Source organism: Ictalurus punctatus, chromosome 7, assembly GCF_001660625.3.
Source record: "Ictalurus punctatus breed USDA103 chromosome 7, Coco_2.0, whole genome shotgun sequence".
NCBI classification, from domain to species: domain Eukaryota; kingdom Metazoa; phylum Chordata; class Actinopteri; order Siluriformes; family Ictaluridae; genus Ictalurus; species Ictalurus punctatus.
In genome coordinates, this window is record NC_030422.2 from 11,882,826 (window position 1) to 11,909,708 (window position 26,883).

At 40.5% G+C, this 26,883-nt stretch overlaps 1 protein-coding gene across 2 annotated transcripts in view; it reads right to left on the reverse strand.

The window, feature by feature from the left end:
* The window catches only part of pde4bb (phosphodiesterase 4B, cAMP-specific b), a 33,987-nt gene that overhangs the window by 6,684 nt on the left and 420 nt on the right, over positions 1–26,883 (reverse strand). The window contains exons 2-8 of one of the 2 annotated variants that reach the window (XM_017471578.3): positions 22,183–22,293; positions 18,984–19,198; positions 16,707–16,877; positions 16,149–16,185; positions 15,991–16,061; positions 15,087–15,136; positions 1,458–1,570 (exon numbers count right to left, since the gene is read on the reverse strand). In XM_017471578.3, coding sequence (XP_017327067.1) covers positions 1,458–1,570; positions 15,087–15,136; positions 15,991–16,061; positions 16,149–16,185; positions 16,707–16,877; positions 18,984–19,198; positions 22,183–22,224 — 699 coding nt within the window. In that variant the 5' untranslated portion in view covers positions 22,225–22,293. Of the gene's footprint in view, positions 1–1,457; positions 1,571–15,086; positions 15,137–15,990; positions 16,062–16,148; positions 16,186–16,706; positions 16,878–18,983; positions 19,199–22,182; positions 22,297–26,883 lie in introns of both variants that reach the window. The other variant, XM_047156713.2, reaches the window with a different exon arrangement.

Consider the following 26,883-nt stretch of genomic DNA (forward strand, 5'->3'; position numbering starts at 1 on the left):
CGCCTGTTTCGTCAGGGCCTGATTGAGAACACCAGCGGGCGAGAGGATTAAACCGTTAAAACCTCAAGATTTCATTAGAATAAGTGTCCGTGTGTTCGTGTGGTCTCGCCCCATGTCTGGCTCTGCATCTTGATTTTTCTGATTTCTTATCAGTGTAAATACAGGAACGAGGTCATCTACGGGAAAGCGGCCTCCTCTGGCTTAGTTACACACACACACACACCACACACCGCTGTGTCATCTAAGGTCACGTACAGTGGTGTAGCTCTGTACAGAGGTGGACCACAAGGTCAAGAGCTACATCCCTTAACCCTTAACTGCTCAGATACTCTATACAGCCGAAAGAAAAAATAAGAAACAAAAGAAATGTCATTATCCATAGAAAGAAATATAACGGTTCCTACTAGATATTAATCTATATTTAAATCATGTTCAGAGTTTTTCCACTATTTATATCCTAACATATAAATTTTTGTTACTGCTGATGATGAAGAAGGATCATCTGCGAAACCGGACATAACAAACGCTGTAAATCATATTCATTTTGTCCTAAGGGCGTACAAACTTTTGCACACCGCGAGTTGAACCGGTGCGACTGGTTAGTGTCGGGCCGGGAATTACCCTCGTTATGTTAGACGTTAATAGCCGACATTGGTGGGTGTGTGTGTTCGAGTGGGAAATCGACATGCTGCAAAAAGGGGTGGAGCTTATGGAAATATATGTGATTAGCTAATCACAAACCACTGGAGTGTTTGTATAAACTGCTTTTGGCTCAGAGTTTAGCATGAAATACTGGTTTTAATTAAACAACATAGAAGCTATATACCAGTTAGAATAGCACAGGTTAGCATTTTTGCAAACTCCTGCATTATTACGCAATAATTTACTGCACCAACGATATTCCCGCAAGCTGCAGTGTGTAAACATAGCTTCACTTCCACCACCTCATTCATATTGCTGAAACTTCAGCTCTGTGTGTGTGTGTGTGTGTGTGTGTGTGAATTTGCAGTTTTTGTACTGGAACAGTCACAGATCCTTCTCAGTGAGCAAACATAACCCTGATATCAGCTCTGAATTCTGCGCTCTGACTGGTCAGAAGGTGTTTATTACTGTTCTATAGCAGCAGCTCTGACAGTAGCGCAGGTTTATATTACACCCATGCGCTCGTTCTGATACGTCATCGTTTCTGAAGTAACGGCTCGTTCGCAGGGACGTGTACTGCGGATCTCTGATATGTCGTCATCGCTTCGTCGTTTTATTTAATTTCAGTGCTAATCGTATTTTTCCCCACAATCCACCGCAGAACAAGGAAGTAGCGCGTGTTGCTGTACTATTAGCATAATCAGAACTATTCCTCGTGGGAAAATCCCCGTCAGCGTCATGCTGCTAATGGAGAATTTATCAGGTGAGAGTGGAAGTGTGTGTGTATGTGTGTGTGTGTGTGTGTGTGTGTTCACCTTGTTGGAGGCCATGTCACTGACGGAGCGGTGTGTCTGGATGGTCTCTAGCTGGTCCAGGCACCAGTCCAGCTCCTCCATGGTCTCCAAGGCCAGCTTCTGAAATGACTCATCTGGGAGAGCAAGAGAGAGAGGGAGAGACATGAGAAAGGCGTAGAGTCACAAATCAAGGATTTGTAGAAATTATAAATATAAATTAGCCGAACGTGTTCAGTTTTATTAACATTTTATACCGTGCCCATTGTGTTAGCACATTCCTCAGGTTGTCTCGTACACATTTGCCCTGCTCTCATGTGTCTCCTTTTCCAGCAAAGCACCCACACAGCGTGATGCCGCCACCACCATGCTTCGCAGCTGGGATTAACAGCCTCACCCCTTTTCCCTTCACACATAACGCTGAGTATTATGGCCAAACAGCTGCAAACATCAGTCTGGCTTTTTTTTTTTTTTAGAGTAGGGGCTTCTTTCGTTCATCCACACAACTAAAAGTTGAGATGCCTACAGATCAGCCAGGGGAGCATTGTTAACTCTGTAACTTCGTAACTTTCCCTTCTTTGATCCACCCCGAGAGAAATAACGAGTGATGGCACTGTAATCAAAGCCCACGCTGTGGTGGTTTTTTTGTTTCTTTCTATTTGCGTGAGCGACCCGAGACGTAAACTTTACTCCTTCGTCTGGCTCGCCTCCAAGAGCAGCAGGTCGCAGCCAAAGCAAACAAAACCCACTTCCTGTGTTTCAAGCCCAGAAGATTACTAGAGATTACTAACAAGTTCTTGCGTTTAGGAGAAACTCTTAGAGAATATCGCCCGCCTAGTATGTTACGTGTCAGACCTGACGATGCAACGCTTACTGACGAAAGCGATGAGATAAGGGCACGCCGGGCCTCTCTGACCTTGTGCTGTTACGCAGGGTTGCGCTGTCGGGTCGCTCCGATCCTTACCATGGCTATCTCACATTCGTTTAAATATTTTCGCCACGCATCTAACTCAACACAAAAAGGCTGACGCCCCTTTTTTATTGGCCAAGACAGTGTCATTATGTTAATATTCTGTAACAGAACTATACACGGGAATGAAATGGAATACAATTTGGACGTTAATGACGTGTCGCGTAATCGCAACATTAAAACTCCAGCCTCCAGATGTGGAGATCAGAGGAACTATAAAATGGATGTGACGGAAGGTTTCGATTAAACACGCTGACATCCGTAAGCGCTACACTCGGCATTACAGATGATGAATAACGTTCCACATGTGCAGCTCGTTTAAAGCCGTGTGTGTGTGTGTGTGTGTGTGTGGATCTGAAGCCTGGCGTGGATACACACGAATACCACCATCAATATGTCACCACTGTGGGAGTGTAAGCGTGGGGTAAAGTCGAGCCGCAGCGTCACTCAAACCAAATGTGCAATAAATAAAACTGGAAATGAGGGATCGTTCGGGATTAGTGACGGAATTGGCAAGCGAAATTATTGTCATGTGCAAGTCCAAGATGGTGGAGCTTATTGCTACGCTGCCTTCTATCCGAGGTTTTATGTTCATATTGGTAAAACAAACCAAAATGGTAGAAAGGTCATGGGTCAGATGCTCACTGGGCATGCTCAGCATGTTGTTTTTATTTTTATTTGATTGTTTTTATGTTTTATTGTGGGCTTTTGGGAAGAACCCAAAGCGTAATACACCATTTTCAAAATGACTCTTGAGTTAGCATGACATCAGCCATCACTTCACATTAGCGTATGTGCGAATAACAGAGCAGCGTTTGAACGGAGATTTTCTGAATTCTGTGCGAATTAGGTAGGACATTAAAGCGGCGAGTCCAAGCGATCGACTCGGACAAGTCCTCCGAGGAATTGCGTGTCATCCGGCGTTTCTTCGTTCCTTCAAAAATGGAAGAAAAACCGTGGTTTTAACATATTCTGTCATATTCCTGGACAGGCCACGCCCACAATCGACACGAGTGACTTGTCACGCAATAGTGTGTACATATGGTAAGTTCGTAATTAATTTTTAAAAACTGTTGCCGACTAATGGAATGTAACTAACGAGACGTTTCCTGACGTCGCCTCCTACACGACTCCCATGACCCACTTCAGCGCAGTGGACTAACTTTTTCACGTCAACGTCTAGGAGCTCATCCAGATCCACAAAAGCCCACAGTGAAGAGTTTCCCAGCACCACTCCGAGCCACAGAACCATCTTTGTGAACTTTTCTCGCTGCTCCAGAGACCCCCCCATCTGCCTCCATCCCGCTCCACCCCCATCGTCCCCCCGTCTGGCTTCACACTGCTCCTCTGTCCGCTTGCTCCACTGATATATGAGTCAAGCTTTTTCCAAACCTGCTCGTAAAGGCACCAAAGAAGCTGCAGCTTCGGCTGAACGCGAGTCACGGAGCTTTAAATGCACTACAGCTGTTTGATCCTCGCTGCCAATCGCGTGTCACGTTAGAGCGGCTTTCTACCAGCGGATACCTTTGAAGAATCTCATCAAAAGCGCGGAACTCTCTGATGAGGCCATGAGGAGACTGTGGAATCGGCATGGGGGTGGGGGTGGGGGGGGGGGGGGGGGGGGGGGGGGGTACTGGTGGTGTAGCCAAGAATGGATTTCAGGAGAGGGATGAGGAAATCTGTTCAATAAAATCAGTGCGTAATCTGAACGATTATACTGAATGACTGAGTGCGAAGTGCTCGTGGATGTTGGTTGGAAGCCAGACAGCAGCAGAATCATGACTTACTAACAAACATTTTTGTGTTAATAGGTGTAGGAAATAAAACTCCTTTAATGCAGTCCCACTGAAAAGCATTACGCTGGAAAGGACATTTTAATCCTGTTTCTCACCACAGCCAATCAAACCTAGTCTGGTCAAGTCTAGACTTGGTCTATGTCCTGATTGGACTCTCCTGTTCTCTGTTTAGCTTTCCATTATTTTTGTCTATTTAAACCCTCCTTTGTCTTTGCCTTGGGTTTCCCGTGTAGCTTCTTTTCTTGTGTAATCGATCATGGATCGTCATAGATTTTACCTGCGTTTTCTCTTGGCCCTGATTGATAGATTTACCAACAATAAATCCATATAAACCGTGCACTTGTATCCTGCCTCATTCACTACATACACATTTACACAATGTTATTTGACATGTATATAATCTGCTGCGCTGTTTGTTTATGTTAAAGCATATGAAAAAGTAATTATAAAACATTTCAACCTGAAATTCACCCCACTAGCTAGCTATGCATCCCACTAGCTACACACCTCACTAGCTACGCACCCCACTAGCTAGCAGCTGACAAACATTGTCAGTTAGCCTGCTTACTCCTGTAATTTAGCTAATCAGCTGACGTAAGTAAGGACACTCTAGTGTAATGCTAACAGATTTCATTCTCATTTTTAAAATTTGCGTAATAATAACCGGTCCCTGATTAGCGACACAAACATTTCGTTGTACTACCACAGAACAGCCCTACTGGCCTGCAATCCTGATTCAAAATGATGCTAGTCAGTTTTCGTACGTGTGTCATGCTAACCAGCCTCTGCTAGTGGTCCTTTTTGATTTGCGTTATGCTAACTACTGGCTGTTTTACGTGATTTGCTGCACTGGGCTTAGCATGTCTTTTTTCAAACGCTAATATTCCTGTTGAGCACGTTTAGTTTGTTTAACGTTAAATAGTTTTGCGAAATGTCAACTCATCATTGTTCATACAAACCCTCAGTTTTCTGTGTGTGCGTTGCGTGTGTGTGTGTGTGTGTGTGTGTAAGGACAGATAAACGAGCGATTTTGTGGTATGTATGTGAAAGGTCTTAAAATATTCCTGAGGCCGATTTCAGATATAAGACACATTTATTAATATTTTTTATTATTCTTGTGGCGCTGCTGCATAACCTCCTCCATGAGTGGTGAGCCTGAAAATGTATTAAAATAAATAATCAATTATTAAAGGAAAAACTAATGTATAAGTCTTAAACAAACACTTGTTTAATACTTATACTATTATTATTATTATAGTAATTATACTATTACTATTGTTTAACACTTTATTATTAGTGACTTATTTATTTATTTACTTACTTATTTATTTATGTTCACATGTATTCACTTACCTATTTATTTATTTATTTATCTATCTACAGCCCCCTCCGAAACTAATGGAATGGCCAGGCCAATTTATTTGTTTTTCGCTGCAGACTGAAGACATTTGGGCTTGAGATCAGAAGATGGGTATGAGAGGAGTTTAGAATTTCACCTTTTATTTCCTGGTATTTTTATGTAGACATTTTAAACGACATCGGACATTTTGTATCAGAACCCCCGATTTGTATTGTATTGTTTTATGTTGCTTAACACGTCCAGATGTAAACACCAGGAAATAAAAGCTGAAATCCTAAACTCTCGTGTCATCTCCATCTTCTGATCTCAGACCCATATGTCTTTGGTGTACAGCACACACTAATATACTGACCTTGTGTTCCAATAGTTTCGGAGGAGACTGTAGCACAAAGTAACATCTATATCTATATATAATTATGTGAAGATCTGACGGTGGAATGACAGCGGTGGTGTTAAAAGCTCTGAAGGATGCACGAGCACCGACTCGGTCCGATACGTCTTGTTGTGGAATCTTAACCTCCTGCTTCAGCTATTATGTGGAGTAAAGGCCACATATTCCCACCATTGCACTGCTGGTCCTGGGTGAAGTAGAGGACGTGTAGTGATCCGGCAACGTTTCACCAGCGGCCCTCGATATGTGTGGAAAAATGCCCCGGGTGCACCGTTAACCCTCGCCCCCTCCCTCCTGTTCCTCCTATTGTTATGAACTGGATTTTAAATGAGACCCAAGACTGAAACTGAGTACTGCGAATTGAAAAAAAAAAAAGGTTATACACCATGCTAATAATTGAGAAAAAAAAATAGCTAAAAAAAAACTAAGAGAGAAAGACGGTAATTCGTATTATTAATATTAATTTCTGTACTTCTTGCTTTTTATTGTTGATTTGCAACTCGAGCATTTCGTACACGCTACTGCCTATTATTCACGATTAGCAATGCCACATTTACGAATATTTCAACAGACATAATCTTAACATAATTCATTCTAGAAATAAACGCCTACAAATTGGCAAAACGATCTGCGAATTTTACTCGGAGAGTAAAAGCTTTGAAATTTGTTGTAAAAACTTTGATTCACATACCGGCAAAACCAGCACATTTTATAAATCTAACACTAAATGCTGAATTTCATTCATGTAATGCTAACCAGCCATGTCGGATTTTTATTACTTTATTATAATATTTGCGTAATTCAATTATTGGATTATTTACAGTTTGTTTGCAAATTAGCCTTTCTTCACTAGCTTTCGTTCACATTTTGTCGTAATTTAGACGGAAGTCCTGATTCGCATAACGCTAGTTGGTCTCGGCTAGTTTTCGTGTGCGTGATGCTAACCAGCCATGACTAGTATTCGGTCTTGTTTTGTGTATCACTAACTACTGGCTGTCTTTTCTCACTCTTCACTGCTTAAACCCTGAACACTAGTGTGTGTGTATGTGTATGCGTGTGTGTGTGTGTGTATGAGGAAGTATAAAGGAGAGATGTGTGTATGTGTGTGTGTGTGTGTGAAAGATCATTAAATATCAGAGTTGGACTTTTTTGTAGGGTATAAGCCACATTTTCTTGGAAGGTAAACACGCCACATTCCTCGCAAACACTTGCAGCCAGCCACATCCTGAAAACTGCGCCACATTTGTCATTCAAACTGCTGTGTTGTTCTTGCTCTGGGCTTTTTTGTATTGTATTAAAAAAAAAAAAAAAAGAAAAAAAAATCTCAGCCCACATCTAATCAGGCAGGTCTGGTGTAAACAGCACTGTACCAACACCCTCTGCTCTGCTTTCCTTCTCTCTCTCTCTCTCTCTCTCTCGCTCTCTCTCTCCCTGCTTCATTCCTGCGCTCTGTCTCACGGCACCACGCAGCGCTCCTGGCCTTGGATCACTTTAGAGAAAGTCGGCTTTTACAGCTCTGCTGACGTCAAAGGCATAACTCACATACTGGGCAGGGTGCGACGCCTTCCAGACTCGCTCTACAGCTCCTGCACCACAGAAACCGAGGAGCAGATCTGCCAAGGAGCAGAACGGAGCCCCTAGTTCTTCCTTTTAAAAAAAAAAAATCATTAACTAATTTATTTCATCAAAAAAATTACATCAATCACCATCCTCTCTTTTTTCTTAAAAAAAACAAAAACGCAGCTTGTCTTCTGCCTACAACGTGAACTCCTCTGTCCTGAAAACATACAGCTTTATCTCTGACTGTTACATACTGTAGTGCTGACACTGGAGACTCCTTCCATAAATGTCACGCGTTTTTAATTTGTCTACGTACTGTAGAACGTCGGCTGTACGAGTAAAAATGATAACGCAATAGAACCTGCTCAAATTTTTACTCCGAGAAAACGAGATAGCTGTTTGTTAGCTACGATTAAAAGGATTGTTTGTTCGTCCGATGCCTGCGCCTTTATTTTTTGCGTTAAAGCATCCTTGTGCATTTGCGACACCGTTCGATCCTGACTTCGGAAAATGTAAAAGTTACAGCTGTACCTCTGACTGTTACATAGTGTCGACACTGGAGACTCCTTCTGTACACGTTAGAATAAATTACAGAAGATTTCACTGTATCGGTGTTTACGCACGTTTTTTAAATTCATTTAACGAAGTCCCCATGAACGAGCTGTTACTATACAAATGATAATACATTATAACCGGCTCTAACGTTGTATTTTTAATTAGGTTACGATGCTATTTCGATAGATATTTGTTAGCTACGATGAAAATGATTTTGTTTGTTTGTTTGTTTGTCCGACGTTTGCGCATTTAGTTTGATCGAAGCGCTTTGCGCAAAAATCATCGTTACGCTACGTAATCTCTACGTAATAAACGAGTACGCAAAATAGCTCGGACAGTCCAATTCAAATTGTCCACGTTACTTTTTACACTAAGGAAAGAATTCTACAAAAGATAAAGATGATTCCATAACGTCCCAGCGTATAGCTATATGGTTGTTTACGTTCAACGATAGGCTTTCTGCGTTTCTTCAGTGCCAAACTAAAGAAGTGAATTTAAACTTCCGATTTTTTTTTTCAGTGCTCGGGTAGTCCTGGGGTTTGAAGTCTTCCATGACCTTCTGACCCATGACCTTAAGCACATGAGATACAACCCATAAAGGCTGCGACGTTCTTGCGAGGTGAATCTGACTCGTTTAATGAATCAGATGGTCTGAAACCAGCAAAGTGCTCATTTATTCAAGGCCATGTGTAAACGCTGCTCATGCCATCTTTGGAAAGAAAAACACACTGTGTCACAGCCTTATTATGAAGAGTATACTTCATTTAGTTTATTTAATTCAGAGAATCTGACTCGGATGGGTTGCCAGTGCCAGAGCGACGGACACAGGACTGTTTGAGAGTTGATGCAGATGGAAATTCTGAGAATTTGTGAAAACGGATATTCATCACGTTTACTATAAAATGCCTCCAGATCAACGGCTCAGTCTAAAGCGAGAGATCAGAGGAGGGATGGATTCGGATGCCAGATCTCTAAACTGATATTCGTTCCAGCGTTGAAGTCAACCTTTCAACACAACACAATCTGAAAGTGGGTCCAGGCAAGAAATTTTTTTTTCCTTATACATATATATATATATATATATATATATATATATATATAACTGAAAGATTTAGCGTGCTTTCACCTAGTCCATTAGAATCCAACTCTCGTTCGTGTTTTCCTCTTTGATGTGGGTTGCGTGGGCAGGCGAAATCAAGTCCAAGACTACACGAGTGGCGAAGCTCTAGCGCGGCGTGAGAGAATGATCCGATCCAACCGCACAAAATGAACCGAAAATCCTCAGCCCTGCTATTAGACTGTTAAAATACTTGAGCAAAATCGGTATTTTATTACGTACGCCTCACATTCTGATGAAAGTCAAAACGTCCGACTTAAGCGTACAGAATATGGTTCCCTGACGTTAGCTAAACTCATCACACTTTGAAGAACGTGTTCCTACTAAACAATGCTCGTAGTTTGGTGCCGTTTCGTGTCATTTTCTGTAATGAATGGACATACGATACATCTTTCGCTATGTGTCTTGGGAAAGTTTAAATGTCTTTGCGAAATGGAAAACGAAGCGAGTGATCGCTAAGCTGCAAAATCGATCACCGGTGACTGAGTTGAGTTAACACAGCAGTGACTCATTCGGGTCATTCTATTCATTTAATAGTTGTTTATTTACTCGTTAGTGAATATCAGGACATACGTTTAGCGGAAGAGTTTTCACCTAGTTCTTTCTCTGCCGTGTCGACATTAATGTGAGGAAATGTCTGATTACGGAGAACACATTAGCACACAATGCTTCTTCCACTAATGCTAGGAGCAAACACTAACCACCACATTCCTCTAACAAACACTAACCACACACTCACACAAACACACCTGAACATGCCAATAAACACAGAAAATAAGTGCTAATGAATGAATACATGTGTGGAAAACTGGTCCAGCGTCCTCCGCACACACACACATACAACACATCTTTCACTCCATATATGGAGATAAGAACTGGCTGAAAAGGGCGTACATGGGAATGTGGGCGTGACTTCGTGTCTAGTGTACATAGGAAAGTCCACAAACAGAGAGAAGGTTATCTTCGGTATTCATACACACACCATTAGTGTCATATATTTATTGTTAGTTAGTTTGCGCTAATCTTACAGGAAAAACCCATGTTCATAAACGCTCTCACTGCTAATACTACTCAACAAGCTAGCGTAGGCTAGCCTGACAGGATCTCTTCATATATAACGGTAGTAACACTGCTAAAACCAGCTAATGTGGCAGGATCTCGTCACTGATAAGGCTAGTTACACTGCTAAAACAAGGATCTCTGAGAGGATTTTATAGTCTTAATAGTCTCACATTCTCACTGCTAACATTAACTAGCTAGCATTCGCTAACCCAGCAGCATTTCTTTTAACTAATGCTAGATCGATGGCTAATTTCTAACAGGAGTTCTGAGAGGATTTTGAAGTCATATTTATATACAGTATGCTTTATATTCTTATCTATTAATGCTAGCTACCTAATTTGAGCTAACCTCAAAGGAGTTCCTCATCACCAATCTTTGCTGATCAATCTTGACAGGATTTCTGAGAGGATGTTGACGTCATGTTAATAAATATTTATAACGATCACTGCTGCTAGCTAAGTTGCGCTAATATCATCACCTAAAATGACTTCTGAGGTGTTTGTTAAGCCATATGAGCTAACATGAGAAAACCTGACAGGATTTTGAGATCTTATTTATTTACAGTAGGTTTATATTTTTAATGCTAGGTGCTTGGTTCATCTCTGCTGATAAATCCTGAGAGGGCATTTAAGTCATGTTTATAAATATTTACAATATATGTATATGTTGACTGCTTGCTAACATGCTAATCTGACAGGATTCCTTCACTAATGCTAGTCAGCTCTCATCTCATAATCTTTATTGCTAGCTGAAATGAGCTAACCTGATAGAATTTATAAATATTTATAATGAACATTGCTAACTAACATGAGCTTGTTTGAGAAGATGTCTTAACTGCAAATGCTAGACAGATGGCTAATGTGAGCTAATATCACCACCTGACATGACATCTGAGGTGATTTTTAAGCTTTTTTTTTTAAAACAGAAATATTATCGAGAGGATGTTGAAGTCATATATATGTTTATATTAATTAGTAATGCTAGGTAGGTGGCTAATCTTTGCTGCTAAATCCTGACAGGATTTCTGAGCACTTGCTGAAGTTCGCTGCTAGCCAATGTGAGCTAATTTGACAGGATTTTTTTCCCTTTGATGCTAGTCAGTTCACTAACATGACTTCCTGACATGCCTTCTGAATGCTTTATAAATATTTTACAATGTTTATTGCTAGTTACCGTGAGCTAATTTAACAGGATTTCCTGACTGATTATGATAAGTAGATGGCTAATGTCTGATTACGTCTGAGGTGATTTCTTAAATACGTTCATAAACATTCATTATCCTCACTGCTATTGCACATAGGCTAATCTGACAGGATTTCTGACAGGACTTTGAAGTCATATTTATATACAGTGTGTTTATATTTTTTAACTCGTAATGCTTGCTAGATGGCTAATCTTTGCTGATAAATCTTCACAGGATCTCTTGAGATTGCTGAGATGATATTTATAAATATTTATACTGTTCACTGCTAGCTAATATGTGCTAGCATCACCCCCACTAATGCTAATAAGATCATCTAACATGACTTCTGAGGTGATTTTTTTTAACCTTAAATAAGCCGACACGGTTCGGACTTTTCCCTGCAGGTAGCCACCATTATGTGTGTGTGTGTGTGTGTGTGTGTGTGTGTGTGTGTGTGTGTGTGTGTGTGTGTGCGTGTGTGAGTGTGTGTTTGTCTGAGAGAGATGTTTGTGTGTGACGTGTGTGTGAACCTGCCAGACCACTTCATTTCACTTCTGTATTATTCCAGCAGATTCCTCTGCAGTGTCATCACAGGTTTCTTACCGTCCGTGATGTCAGCATATTAATTAAGCTCTCCGGAATAAACAAGTTAAATATCCACACCTGTCTGTCTCACCTGTCTTTCTCATACCTTACTGCTCAAAACACTAATTAGCACGCTGAAACTTCCTAACCTGAATTCTTCCTGTAAAGTTTCCTGTACTGACAATTTCTTATCTAACAGGTCAGTTTATGTAATTCGAAGCCACATTGCTACATTCCTGGCCTCATTCTTTATAAACACTGCGACGTTTAAAGGCTGCCACAGTCAGTGAGGATAAAAATGTTCTAAATCCGAAAAAAATGACATCATAAATGCCCGAGTTGTAGTTTAAAATGCGAGTGTTTAGTTTGACTAATTGGCCAGTTTTTGAACATATCTGTAAAAACATAGGCTAGATGTTAACAATGACGCAGTGTGTTGAACGACAGTTCATTTAGAATTTGTCATAGTTTTTAAAGATATTTTTCGCCTGTCGTTTGCGCAAATCCTAAAACCTCCGAGACTTTATAGCTAGCCTTGACTTGTCCACGTGTGTAACAATGATAAGAAAGCAACGTGACTTTAATGAGTACGTTAGTTTCGAGGTTCAAGTTCCGAGTAGCGTCAAATTAACACATGAGGCGAATGACAGAATTACAGGAAGTTGTGTAGTAGCAGGGCTGCCGTAAACACTGCCGTAAATACAACCGCAAACCCTACCGTAAACACTGCCATAAACACTAAGGTGAACACTGCCATAAACACTGCCATGAACACTGCTGTAAACACTGCCGTAAACACAACCGCAAACCCTACCGTAAACACTGCCATAAACACTACGATGAACACTGCCATAAACACTGCCATGAACACTGCTGTAAACACTGCCGTAAACACAACCGCAAACCCTACCATAAACACTGCCATAAACACTACCGTGAACATTGGCATAAACACTGCCATGAACACTGCTGTAAACACTGCCGTAAACAGAACCGCAAACCCTACCGTAAACACTGCCATAAACACTACGGTGAACACTGCCATAAACACTGCCGTAAACACTGCCGTAAACACTGCTGTAAACACTACCATAAACACTGCCATAAACACTACTGTAAACGCTACTTTAAACACTACTGTAAACACTACCGCAAACCCTACCGTGAACACTGCCATGAACACTACCGTGAACACTGCCGTAAACACTACCAAAAACACTGCCATAAACACTACCATAAACATTGCCGTAAACATTGCCGTAAACACTGCCGTAAACACTACTGTAAACCAAACACTACCATAAACACTACTGTAAACACTCCCGTAAACACTGCCATAAACACTACTGTAAACACTACCGTAAACACTGCCGTAAACACTACTGTAAACACTGCCGTAAACTCTACCCTAAACACTGTAACAACACTCGTATTACTATTTACGCGGAAATGAATAACATACAACACAAAACTGTGGCACATAACATGCTACATGATTTACAAATGATTTTAGAAAGAATATATAAAGTCTGTGTGTGTGTGTGTGTGTGAGAGAGAGAGATTGAGAGAGAGGGCCTGTGTGGATGTTGTGAAAGCAAAATAAGCTTTGCTTGGGACGTAGGCCAAATCAAACAGCAGCTAAATCGCCTTGTCACTCACACACACACACACACACACACACACACACACACACACACACACAGAGACACACACTTCATCAGTGCACCTGAGGTGGGCTTATACACTCCTCCAGTTTTTTTTGACGCACAATTTTGTGTGTGTTTGTGTGTGTGTGTGTCTGTTTTCCTCCATGAGGAATGGCCATTCACGCTATACAGGAAGTGAGCTGGCTGAGGGGCGGCGGCTGACGTCAATGACCCGCAAAACAGGAAGCAAAACATCCCACAATCCTTCACTCCCCTCAACTCAACTCTCAGATCGTTGACTCTACAGTGGCCACCTCCACCTGGGCTGATACACTCATTACTGTACACACACACACACATACACACACACACACACACACACACACACACACACACACACATACACATAGACACACACACACACACACACACACACACATCTCATACCACTAGCCATTCACACACACACACTGCTTTATGCTGTGGTCTGCTGTGTGACATCATACACGCACACACGCAGGCGGTGGATCCGAAACACTTACTAACATATGTTAAGAAAGCTGTTTTAATGCCCACTAAATGACTGAAAATGTGCGGTGTCCCTACACCTTTCCCCTCATTATTATGCATTATGCAGATTATATGCAAATTAAAAACCACACACATACATACACACCCACACACCCACCCCATATTTATCCTAAGGTTAACCGTTAGCAAACTAGCACGCATTTCTCACAGGTGAGGGGGATTTCAGTATCGAGTATCGGTCTCCAACACGGCAAAATATACCGTTGCCATAACAACCATCTGTTCGTCGCTAACATTGGTTACGTTAACTAGCTGGTTAACTGGTTAATCGAGCAGGGTCTTTGTCTAAAAAGTTTCCTGTTACTAGGTTTTTGTGTTCTGATAATTTGCCAGACATTGGTGGATAAGTGGAAAGCACAATTAGTGACATCACTAACTGAGCTCGTATGTAGTAATCATGGGTGTCTATGTGCTCATGTATGTGGAAGAGGGCAGGCAGTGCTTTCCTCCAAGTGTAATGTGTAAAGCCTTTTTGAACAGAACGTGAGGGTTAATAGCGTGTGTGTTGTGACCCCCCCAAATCAGTTTTATACCGAAGTACTGCAAATGGCTGTCTGAATTTATTATTTTTTTAAATGTGTGAATTCAGTGCTAGTGTTATGCTAACGATAACTAGCTAGCTTTACGGGAATTTCTCACATTTTGGTCGTTTGGTCATTGAGAACAAATACCGACTTAAACATAACGTAACAGCTCGTAAGAGTCTGGTCATGCTAACGGATCCCTAGCATCCGGAATGTTTATCAAAATTTTAGTAAGAATAATGAATCCCAAAACAGTTCATACAAGATTATTTTGTTTTTAACAGAAAGTTAGTGTAGCGTAGCCACCTTTTACCTGATAGTGAGGCTCTGTTTAATGGAGGCTGCATGCTAACTGGAGATCTCCTGTAAAAATAAAACAAAACTTTGCACATCTTAATTGTAAACACTAAAAAAAAACAAAAAAAAACCACAAACCTATCAGTCTCTGAAACATTATCTGGCAACCTTAACGCATGGCTAACCGCCACGTCTGTAACTAGCATCATTTCCCTCAGCTAGCATATTGCTATATTCCACGCTAGCTCAAGTTGAGCTGTTAGCTTGAACAAGGGTTCTCATGCTACGTTCATTACAAGTGGGATCTCTGAATTTCTTGAATCCCGTCTCGGCGAGTTCTCACGACCGCAGATTAAAGAAAACGGGCACTCGAGATAAATTAGCGCTCGTTCCATTTTTGTGCGCCAGTGCTTCATTTATTTCAAAAGTCCAACTTGGAGAAGTCGTAGCTCTTGAGATGTTTCGACGTTCTGAGCGAGAATTTAGACTCGAAGGGGTGTTACAATGGAATCGTATCTCCTCAGAGTTTTACGTAACGTATAAACGTTCTCAGGGTTCGACTCCACCCACTACTGTTCCATAAACCAGTGATTACTGCTGATCCCACCTACTGAGTTGATTGGCAGATGAAGTAAAAACCAGCAAAGAAATTCAATAGCCTTCTGAAATGTAATAAATCGATAAACAGCGTAAACTGTATAAACACATCTATACTCAGTCGTGTCCGATTTACAGATGTGTAATTAATATATTACATAACGACCGGTAACTGACCAATTAGGTTTCGGCTTCAGGCGTCTTCTCTGATGGTATTTGATTAATAATGGAGTTGATAAGTGTAGTTAAACTTCTAACACTTAGCTGAGTGCTCCCTCTAGTGGACGCTTTTTCCACGGCTCTGTTTCAGAGGAAGTACGTACTTGCTGGAAGGTCCAGGCACATTAGTCAAAACGCTGAAGTTACTCCTGACCGTGCGCAGACTGGCGAGGACCTGCAGTTCAAGAAGAAAAGATTAATAGATGCTACACACACGCACACAGAGAAAACACTGAATGTGATCCAGTTGTGATGTGTTTACCTGAGCGAATGGTGTGACAATAAAATCTTCACCATGTCTAGCGGAGTGAAAAAAAGACTGATATAAATATTCACACACGAGAAGAAAAGCACACGACTTATAAAGTCGAGGACAGACAGACAGACAGACGGGTAAGAGGGTGTATGAATAGATAGAGAGATTCGATTATGGATGGACAGATACCGACAGGTAGAAGCTATAGACAGACAGATAGAGACCAGGAGGCGAGATACAAATAAAAAGATACAGACAGACTGATACAGAGTGGCAGAGAGACAGACAGACATAGATAAAGAGGTAGGCAGAGACAGACAGACAGATACAGAGTGGCAGAGAGACAGACAGACATAGATGAAGAGATAGGCAGAGACAGACAGAGAGATACAGAGTGGCAGAGAGACAGACAGACATAGATGAAGAGATAGGCAGAGACAGACAGAGAGATACAGAGTGGCAGAGAGACAGACAGACATAGATAAAGAGATAGGCAGAGACAGACAGACAGACAGGTGCAGACAGACGGCTGTCTCACACCGCAGTGTGGCGCATGTTACTCACAGTTCTCCCATGATGGACGAGTTGCGTGAGGTGGATTTGGGCGAGAGTTCGTAGTCGCTGTCAGAGCGGTACAGGAATGACTCTCTGCGCTGACCATGAGGGAGAAGCAAAGCAGAACCGGGAGAAACCTGGAGTTCCACAGGACTGCACGGACCGTTCTCTACCTCCAAACTACACACACACACACACACACACACACACAACACACAACACACATGCTATTAACCCTTCATGTTCTGTTCAAAAATGCTTTACACATTACACTTGGAGGAAAGCGCTATCTACCCTCTTCCACATACATGAGCACACAGACACCCATGATTGGCTAGTGCTTTGATTGACAGGGCAGGGAGAGGTGAAGGGGGAGGACCATACCAGAGTTCAAACAGGGTAAACACAACACGAGTGGTTCTTGACTCAGGAAGGAACCACAATGTTAGGTTTGAGGATGTAGGTTAAAGGGGCAAAACACAAACACACACACACACACACACACACACACGCACACACACCATGACATAAGACACAGTTCAAGTGTTGAGCAACACAGCCTCCTCTTCACACTTATACAGATCCGTGTGTGTGTGTGTGTGTGTGTGTGTGTGTGTGTGTGTGTGGTACCACCAGGCCGTAGTTACGCCAGAACGTGCACGGTCATTGTAACTGGCAGAAAAGCGTCCCCAAAGACCGGGTGACCAGAGGACACGACACACCCGAGTCACCCTAACTGACACCACGCTGTTTTATATTTCACAACCTCCGAGTTCACGTCATATTCATACAGCGCGATAATCACCAGCTGCCGCTTCAGAAAGGTCTCAGTATATTTACGAAATGTGAAAGTATTGGCCACCGTGGCCATGTTTTGGGTTACAACAAATTTGCCTCATGCTTAATATTTCTCCAAGTGAGGAAGACGTGTACCATTTTAACATTAAACAAGCTCACACACTCGAAAACCTACAGATATAAACTCCTCCTACTTTCATATGCACCTAACACATACCAGAGGGTGCCAATACTTTAATCTTATATTTACAGTACAGAATTGATCCAGCAGTTTGCAAACTCGATCTTGTGACATGACCACTTTTATATATATATATATATATATATATATATATATATATATATATATATATATATTCTTCGCTCAACATATTCTACCGTGAGCAACGTTCCCCAGCTGACTAGCTCGTTTAGCTAGGTTAGGTTAATTATCTGATGTTGAGTATCCAAGTTTCCTAGAAAGTTATTATCTAATATCAGGCTAATATTATGGTGTATTTTAAGCCACTAAAGCAACGAGCCAACACGGGCATTCTGTTTTATTGTGTAAATAAAAGCAGTCAAGACAGAAGGAGTGGCTAGTGGTGATGTCACATGATCAGCATAAGCGCCGCCTTTATTCATAACTTACTCAGGAATGCCTTTCTGTCATATCAAAAATCTCATAATAATTAATTGCCTGTTCTAAAATTTTAATATCCCAATATAAACTTTATTTGATCCTCAAGAAAAATTTTATTTTTATCCTGAGGAAATTGTTAAATATATCATTGCCACCTTATTTTTTCAAACTTAACAAAGAATTATGGGATTTTATTCCTTCTTTCTTTCAATGTTTCTGCAACTTTCGTCCAAAATAAGCAACTTTAGAACCTGCCTTGAAACACTGCCCTAAAACAAATCACACACACACACACTTCTGAAACTCTTACCAGCTGTGAGAAAACGCCACTGTGAAGCGGCGTCTCTGTCTGGCCATTTTTTTGACCGGCGTTTTCCTGAAGGCGCTCGGGGCAAACGTGTCCTGATTTCCAGAGTCCGAGCTGATCTGCACCTTCTGCCTCCTGGAGCTCTGATCTGAGTCCTGACTCAAATCCATGGTTCAGGAGTCTGACTATTAAAATAAAAACCTGAACAACTGTTGGACTGGATCGATGTCCTGAACCAGAGACGACTGGAGAAAGCGGAAAGTCCTCGTCTCTCTCCTTCTGTCCTGCTCTGTCCTTTATCTTTGCTCTCTTACCCTCTTCCCTCCTTCCTCGGCCCTCTAACTCACACTCCTACCTCCTCTTTGGGTTTCCCAAACACTCACGTTAATGACACTGAAGACATGGAATGAGTAAACGCTGACCTCGTCAAAGTTCACAGGAAGGCAGAATAATCCATGATTACCTTGCTCATCACTGATATCAGGCGTGTGGATGATGGTTTGTTATCAGTTAGTGTACCCTTCTGTGTGTGTGTGTGTGTGTGTGACCGAGCTCTCACCTCTCAGGTGGTACCGGTGTGATGTCAATGCGTGGTGGGTCACTGAAGGGCAACGAGGTCGGCCGGCTCACGAGGTCTTCCTCAGGACTCCGCGTCCTCTCCATATGTCGCCATGACAACGGCGGCAAAGTGGGCGTCCCCGAGTGACGGCGGTAGCGACGGCGCAGCTCGGAACCAAGAGTGGCCCCGGTGCATGCTGGGAGATCCTTGTTCTCCTGTGCACATGGATTACAGTATACTGATTACAGATTACAGCATAATAACATTATAATAACATTATGGGAACATTAGTGTTAACGGTGACTCCTAGAAAGAGAAACATTGTGGAAAGGTTGTAGGAACGTTTGTAAACATTACATGATCAGGGAAATGTTCAGCAAAATCCCTTCATACCACAGAGAGGGTATGTGTGTGTGTATGTGTGTGTGTGTGTGTGTGTGTGTGTGTGTGTGTGTGTGTTTGTGAGTGTGTGTGTGTGTGAGAGAGAGAGAGAGAGAGAGAGAGAGAGAGAGAGAAAGAGAGAGAGTAATAGCACATTGTTTAGAGTTAGAGTGTAGAGTTGTACACTAGAGGGTGCAGTACTGCTACAAACTAAGCTGAATGTTGAGGTGTAGAGAGACAGATACAGAGACAAATAGAGATAGCGAAATAGAGACAGATAAAGAGAGAGAAACAGAGACAGATAGAGGGATAGAGAAACAGGCAGATAGAGAGACAGAGAGAGATAGAGAGAAAGATATAGACAACTCTAGAGACAGATAGAGGGACAAGCAGAGGCAGAGAGCAAGAAAGAGAGAGAGAGAGAGACAGACATACAGACAGAGACAGTAAGAGAGAATGAGACACACAGCTCTGTTTCTGTAATAACATCTTTAAACAAGGTCAGGCTATATGTCAGTCTGATTGGTCCAGTGATAATACACTAATGACTCCTGCCAGTACTCTGTGTGTGTGTGAGTGTGTGTGTATTTTCATTGTTTGATATTGTGTGCCATAAAGTGCTTTATCTACTCACAGATTGATTATGTTGTGTTCAGTTCCAGCCACAAACACAGAGCAGACATGACGCAGACACGGAGCAGACATGGAACAGACACAGAGCATACACAAAGCAGACACAGAGCAGACAGAGCAGACACGAAGCAGACACAGAGCAGACAGAGCAGACACGAAGCAGACACAGAGCAGACAGAGCAGAGAGAGAAGACACAGAGCAGACATGAAGTAGAGGTAGGTCTTAATGAGTGCAGTGTAAACTCTCACTGACATTCTGCTGAATTCACTCTCATATAAACACACACCTTACACACACTTTTATACACACTCACACACGTCTCAGGCTCAGTCCCTTCTACCAGAAGGTAGAACCTTCCATCCATAATCACCTTCATGCTGAGAAACACTCAGACTTTTAATACTGAAATTACGCACACACTTAAGCCATGCTTGGGCAGTTACGTGAGAGTTACGCGTGCTGGGCGGAGTTTGCCAGAAACAGAGGCGTGTCTCAGTTAAGCACAACTCTTCAACTTGTACTTAAGCATGTTTATTACTTGTTGTCATTTCTGCCTTACATGTCTAGTTACAAAATATAATATAATATAATTATGTTTCTGGGAAGTGAAACAGATCAGATGAACTGTATCTGCACTGGGACTGGAAGTGTGCTTTTAATTAGTGCAGGATTAATAATCAGTATTATCAGTGTAATAATATTTCTCGCGAAACGGGTTTTTTCATGCACATATTCTGTCAGAATTTATTTCTCACACTTCCACACTATTTAGTCACTCTCTTTATTTAAGTATGAATACTTTATGAGTAAGCAATGAATAATTTGTTATTGACTGGTTAGCTCTGTACATGTGTCTCTGACTACACAAATCAGAGACAGATGGACGCCGTGGTCTGACTCTGTCCTCAAGTCTCTGTGTTTCACCCTGTGGGGGTTCCGTCTGTTCCACTGCTCACATACTCGTCTGCTTTTGCTTCACTGTTCTCTACTTCTACACACTGATAAAGCTCCTCATTGTGTGTGTGTGTGTGTGTGTGTGTGTGTGTGTGTGTGTGTGTGTGTGTGTGTGTGTGAGTTTGTGTGTGTGTGCATTACATTAATAAATACATTAGTAACTAAAAAGGCCAATACATTTTGTTGGACACTGTTGATATTAGACATTAGTGTTGGACATTGATAGCATCAATGTCCAATATCATTAGTGTCCAATATCATCAATGTCCAATATCACTAGTGTCCAATATCATCAATGTCCAATATCACTAGTGTCCAATATCATCAATGTCCAATATCACTAGTGTCCAATATCAATGTCCAATATCACTAGTGTCCAATATCATCAATGTCCAATATCACTAGTGTCCAATATCATCAATGTCCAATATCACTAGTGTCCAATATCATCAATGTCCAATATCACTAGTGTCCAATATCATCAATGTGCAATATCAATGTCTAATATCACCAATGTCCAATATCACTAGTGTCCAATATCAATGTCCAATATCACCAGTGTCCAATATCATCATTGTCCAATATCACTAGTGTCCAATATCATCAATGTCCAATATCAATGTCTAATATCACCAATGTCCAATATCACTAGTGTCCAATATCAATGTCTAATATCACCAATGTCCAATATCACTAGTGTCCAATATCAATGTCCAATATCAGCAATGTCCAATATCACTAGTGTCCAATATCATCAATGACCAATATCGATGATATTCTATTCTAATATCTTTAATGTCCAATATCACAATGTTAAAAAACCTAACGTCTAATAACTCTAATGTCCAACTCTATTGTATAATATTACTGTGTCTAATGTAATTGATATTCTAATAATCCATAATTTCACATTAGTAATATGTAATATTATTAGTAATAAAATGACTGATATTCTAATATAAATAATATTTAATATCCCTGACACTGTGACTTCACTTCCCTAAACGTTTGTATTATATGTCTAAAAGCCGTGCGAACGTATGAGTGTCTCTTTGAGCTTGTGTGGACGGAATTCTTGTCGCTTTGTCACAATAAGACTCTCATTTCCATTTCACAGGCTTTTACAACGCATTCGAAACTGAAAAGAGGAATAATCTACTGTGCACCATGTACACGCTATACACGCAGCTGCAGCGTCTGACTCAGAGTCTTGTTGTCCGTCACACTCACGTCTTCAGGCGTGACCGTCAGCACGCTGCGACTCTTCCTCATCCTCTTCTCCTCCTCCTCTTTCCTCAGGCAGTGTGTGATGAATGCAGATGAGACCTTCACAATGTCCAGCTGCTTGAGGAGAGAGACGGGAGAACAGTCAGACTCTCTGTCAGATAATCAGACTCAATTTCACCATAAAGGAAAAAAACGGCACGAAATTCCTTTCAACGCATTCTGAGGCTGTATCACGTCACTGCTCGAAGCTGTAGTGATATTTCTGACGCTGCTGTGTGATTATTACAGTGTTTATTTCATTTCATTCAAACAAGAGTGCCAGGTACTGAGATACCGTAAAACTCCAACTAGGAATTGATTCAGTCATTTGATTCGATTCAGTGATTCAAGTCAATTTTTTATGCATCTACCTTGGTGAACCTAAAGGGGTTTTTTTTATAACCTACATTGAGTTTCTTTCTTTCTTTCTTTCCTATGTTTATTTGTTCTTCCTTGCATTCTTTTTACTTGTATGCTGTTCATTTTTCCTTCTCTTTTTTCTTTTTCATTCATTTCTTGCTTTCTTTCTTTCCTTTGTTCATTTGTTCACCTTGCATTCTTTTTACTTTTATTCTGTTCATCTTTCCTTCTCGTTTTTCATTTCTTTCTTTCTTTCATTTGTTCTTTTTTTCTTTCTTTTTACTTTGATTTTTCTTTCTTTATTTCTCATCTTTCCTTCTCTTTTTTCTTTGTTTTTCTTTCTTTCTTTCTTTCTTTCTTTCTTTCCTTTGTTCATTTGTTCTTTCTTGCTTGCTTTTTACTTTTATGCTTTTCATATTTCCTCCTCTTTTTTCTTTGTCTTTCATTTCTATCTTTCTTTTTTCTTTCTTTATTTCTTTTCTTCTTCTTTCATTCTGTTTCCTTTCCTTCGTCGGTTCTCTTTTTTCATTTTTGTTTTCCTTTCTTTCTTTCTTTCTCCCTTTTCTCCCTTTTCCCTTTTTGGCTATTTCTTTATTTTTTTGTTGCTTGTCTCAGTATGGCTGGGATTTGATTAAATTCTTTAGGCATCTTGATGCATCTCAATTTTTTATTTTATTTTTATAACCTACATTATAAAATGCCTTCCTTTAGAATTTTTTTTTTTTAAAATTTTTGTTTCTTTTTTTCTTTCTTTCTTTAAGTATGGCTGGCATTTGATTCAACTGTTCTATTTGATTCAGGGTCTTTAATTAAATCCTTTAGGTATCTTAATTTTTGAATTTTTATAAATTATTTTAAGCTGGAGAGAATCGAATATGTTGCAGTATTTATATATATATATATATATATATATATATATATATATATATATATATATATACACACACACACACACACACACACACACACACACACACACACACACACACATATATATATATATATATATATATATATATATATATATATATATATATATATATAGTTGTTGTTTTTTTCAGATTTATTTATTCAGCAGACTTTTTATACATTATACTTTTTATTTATAAAAGTCTTTTCTGAAAACGTTCTGGACGATTCTTTTCATCAGGATTCAGGAAGCCTGGTGTTAAAACAGTGATGGAGAGATCTGGTGTCTGATCTTCAGGACAGGAAAAGGTCACGCTGACCTTTAGGTGAAAAGCCACAGCACAGAGACGTTTACTGAACGTGTCTGAACTTTCTGTGCTTCTTAACAGCGTTTAACATACGGCTTCATCACAGGCAGCGTACACACGTGTCTTACACGTGTCCTGAGAGATCTCCGTCACAGAATCCTCTCACAGAAACGTGTCTCACACGTGTCCTGAGAGATCTCCGTCACTGAATCCTCTCACAGAAAAATGAACCAGTTACACCAACAACACAGTCCAATGGCTAGAGAGTACACGATGGAGTATTCTTTCTTTCTTTCTGACGGTCTCTTTATCCTTCTTTCTGTCTTTTTATTATTTCCTTCTTTTTCCTTTTTGCTTCTCTTTCTCTCAAGCTTTTCTTTCTTTTTCATCTTCCCTTTCTTCTTTTTGTCTTGCTTTTTTTGGTTACTCTGCATTTCTTTCAATCTTTCTTTCTTTCATGTTTCCATCCTTTCTTTTTCATCTTTAATTCTTCCTTAATTCTTTGTTTCATGATTTCCGTATTTATTTTCCTTTTTTCCTTCCTTCTGTCTTTCTTAACTCCTTACTTTCTTTCTTCCTTCCTTATCTTTCCGTTCCTCTCATCCTTTCTTTCTTTCCTTCTGTCTGTATCTTTATCGTTTATTCTTTCTTTTTTGTTTCTCTTTCTCTCAGGCCTTTCGTTCTTTTTCATCTTCCCTTTTTTGTTTTACTTCCTTTCTTGTTTCTCTGTCTTTCTATCTTTCATTCTTTCGTTCTTCACTCTCCTTCTTGCACTTTTTCCATTTCTTTCTTTTTCTCCTTTAATTCGTCTTTATTTGTTTTTCTGTACTTTTTTCCCATTTTTTTCCTTCCTTCTGTCTGTCTTAACATCTTCCTTTCACTTAATTCCTTCTTTTCTTGTGTAAACCTTTTTATTTAACCTATTTTATGATTAAAAAAAAAATCCTTCTCTTCCTTTTTTCTTTTTCTTTCTTTCTTTCTTTCTTTTTCTTTCTTTCCTATGTGTGCAGGAACAGAAAGATGGTGCATGTAAATTAATCTTCCCATTTTTACATTTCTGTCCTGTCTGTTTTATTTTTCCAGCTAAATTTGAATGTTGATGAGATTTACTCGACTCACTTGTCTTTTGTTTGATAATGAACCTGTGTGTGTGTGTGTGTGTGTGTGTGTGTGTGTGTGTGTGTGTGTGTGTGTGTGTGTGTGTAAAAAGCAATCTGTATAAGAAGAGCTGCAGTAAGAAGCAATCTACATGTAATTTCCCGTCAGACTGTCTCGTTTTGTCCTTTTTGCTTTCTTGATTATCTTTCTCTCAGTGTCTTCTTTCTGTTGCTTTCGTCCCTTCTGACTGTCTCTTTATCCTTTCTTTCATTTCTTTCTTTCTTTCTTTCTTCTCACCATTTTTGTTTATCTGTCCTTCATTCATTCTTCCTTTCATTTATTCTTCCTTCTTTCTTTCTCCCTTTCTTTCTCTTTCCTTTTTCCTCTGGTGTGGTTGTGCTAGCTCTTATTTGTGAACTGATTTGGTGATTCTTTGCTTTACTACATTTTGAAAAGTGTTTTACAAGCAAAGAAAGGACAAAAACATTAATGTAATAGTGTCATCTCTCTCTCTCTCTCTCTCTCTCTCTCTCTCTCTCTCTCTCTCTCTCTCTCTCTCAGTCCTGCAGCGTCAGTCGCATTGACCCTGGATTACAGAGCCGAGCCCTGTAGTCAGGAACATCAATGATTTTATGTAATGACACACAGCTCACTTTCTCTTAAGCCACATGAGCAGAACAATCCAATTTTAACACACACACGCACGCACACACACACACACACACGGTTTTTACGTACTGTATGAAGCAACACAGTGTCACACTTTTCCTCTGTTAGTGCTCTGTAATAAAACATCAATCTCACTAAAACAACTGTTTCATCTCCCAGCTTTAATCATACAGCACACACACAAAGAGAGAGAGAGAGAAAGAGAGAGAGAGAGTGAGAGAGAGAGAGAGAGAGAGAGAGAGAAAGAGAGAGAGAGAGAGAGAGAGAGAGAGAGAGAGAGAGAGAAAGAGAGAGAGAGAGTGAGAGAGAGAGAGAGAGAGAAAGAGAGAGAGAGAGAGAGAGAGAGAGAGAGAGAGAGAGATAATAAGACAGACAGACGTCTCTGTGATGTGTATATCACAGATAATTTACTTTTCCTGGGAAATTCCTGCCTTTGGGCTGTGAATCAATGTGTCATTGAGGGAAGGTCATACACTGACCCCCCCCCCCCCCCCCAAAACAAACAAACAAACAAACAAACAAAACAAAACAAAACACACACACCATCACTAACATGAATCGTAAAGGGCTGGTCACGTTAAACTTCATGAGCGAAACTCTGCATCAGGCTTTTCCAAAAAACAGCTAGAAAATCACGAATTTGCCTAAAATTTTCACGTGAAAACGTGTCATCATGCACTACCATGGAGCTCGCCTCGCAACATGATCAACATGAAAACTCCACCTCATCGACCTGAGGGAGAAACTTCAGCGTTCCACACAATTCAAAACATCATGACGTGAACACAGTGAACACAACACCATCTCAATTCAACATCCCAAGAGTTCACAGCGTTTTTTATTTTATTTTGTCTAACACTCCACAACATTAAATGTAACCATAAAGGGATAAAAGTGTGACGTCTTCTCGTTCATCAGTAAACGAACCGCTTCAGAACGCTTTGGCTATCGCTGACTTTTATTCCGTGCTCCTCTCCTTGTGAACACTATTTTTATAAACTCTTTGATGATACATGTCTTTACAGTAGCTACATAATTATTATTATTATTAGTAGTAGTAGTAGTAGTAGTAGTATCGCAATATTATCGTTCTGGTATCGTTCTCGAGGCGGAAATATCGCGATGAAACACAGTATCGCTGACTGACCAAGACCTGGAACTGTATTTTCTCTCCTCCCTGATCTGAAAGTGAGGTGATGTTCATCGTTTCTGGTTTCTGATTCTGATGTTTGTAGGTAATAAAGTTGAGAAGGGAGGAGTAGTGAGTAATTTGTAATAATGAAAGTGTGGTGTTGTCTGTGTTTATTACAGCTACAGTAAA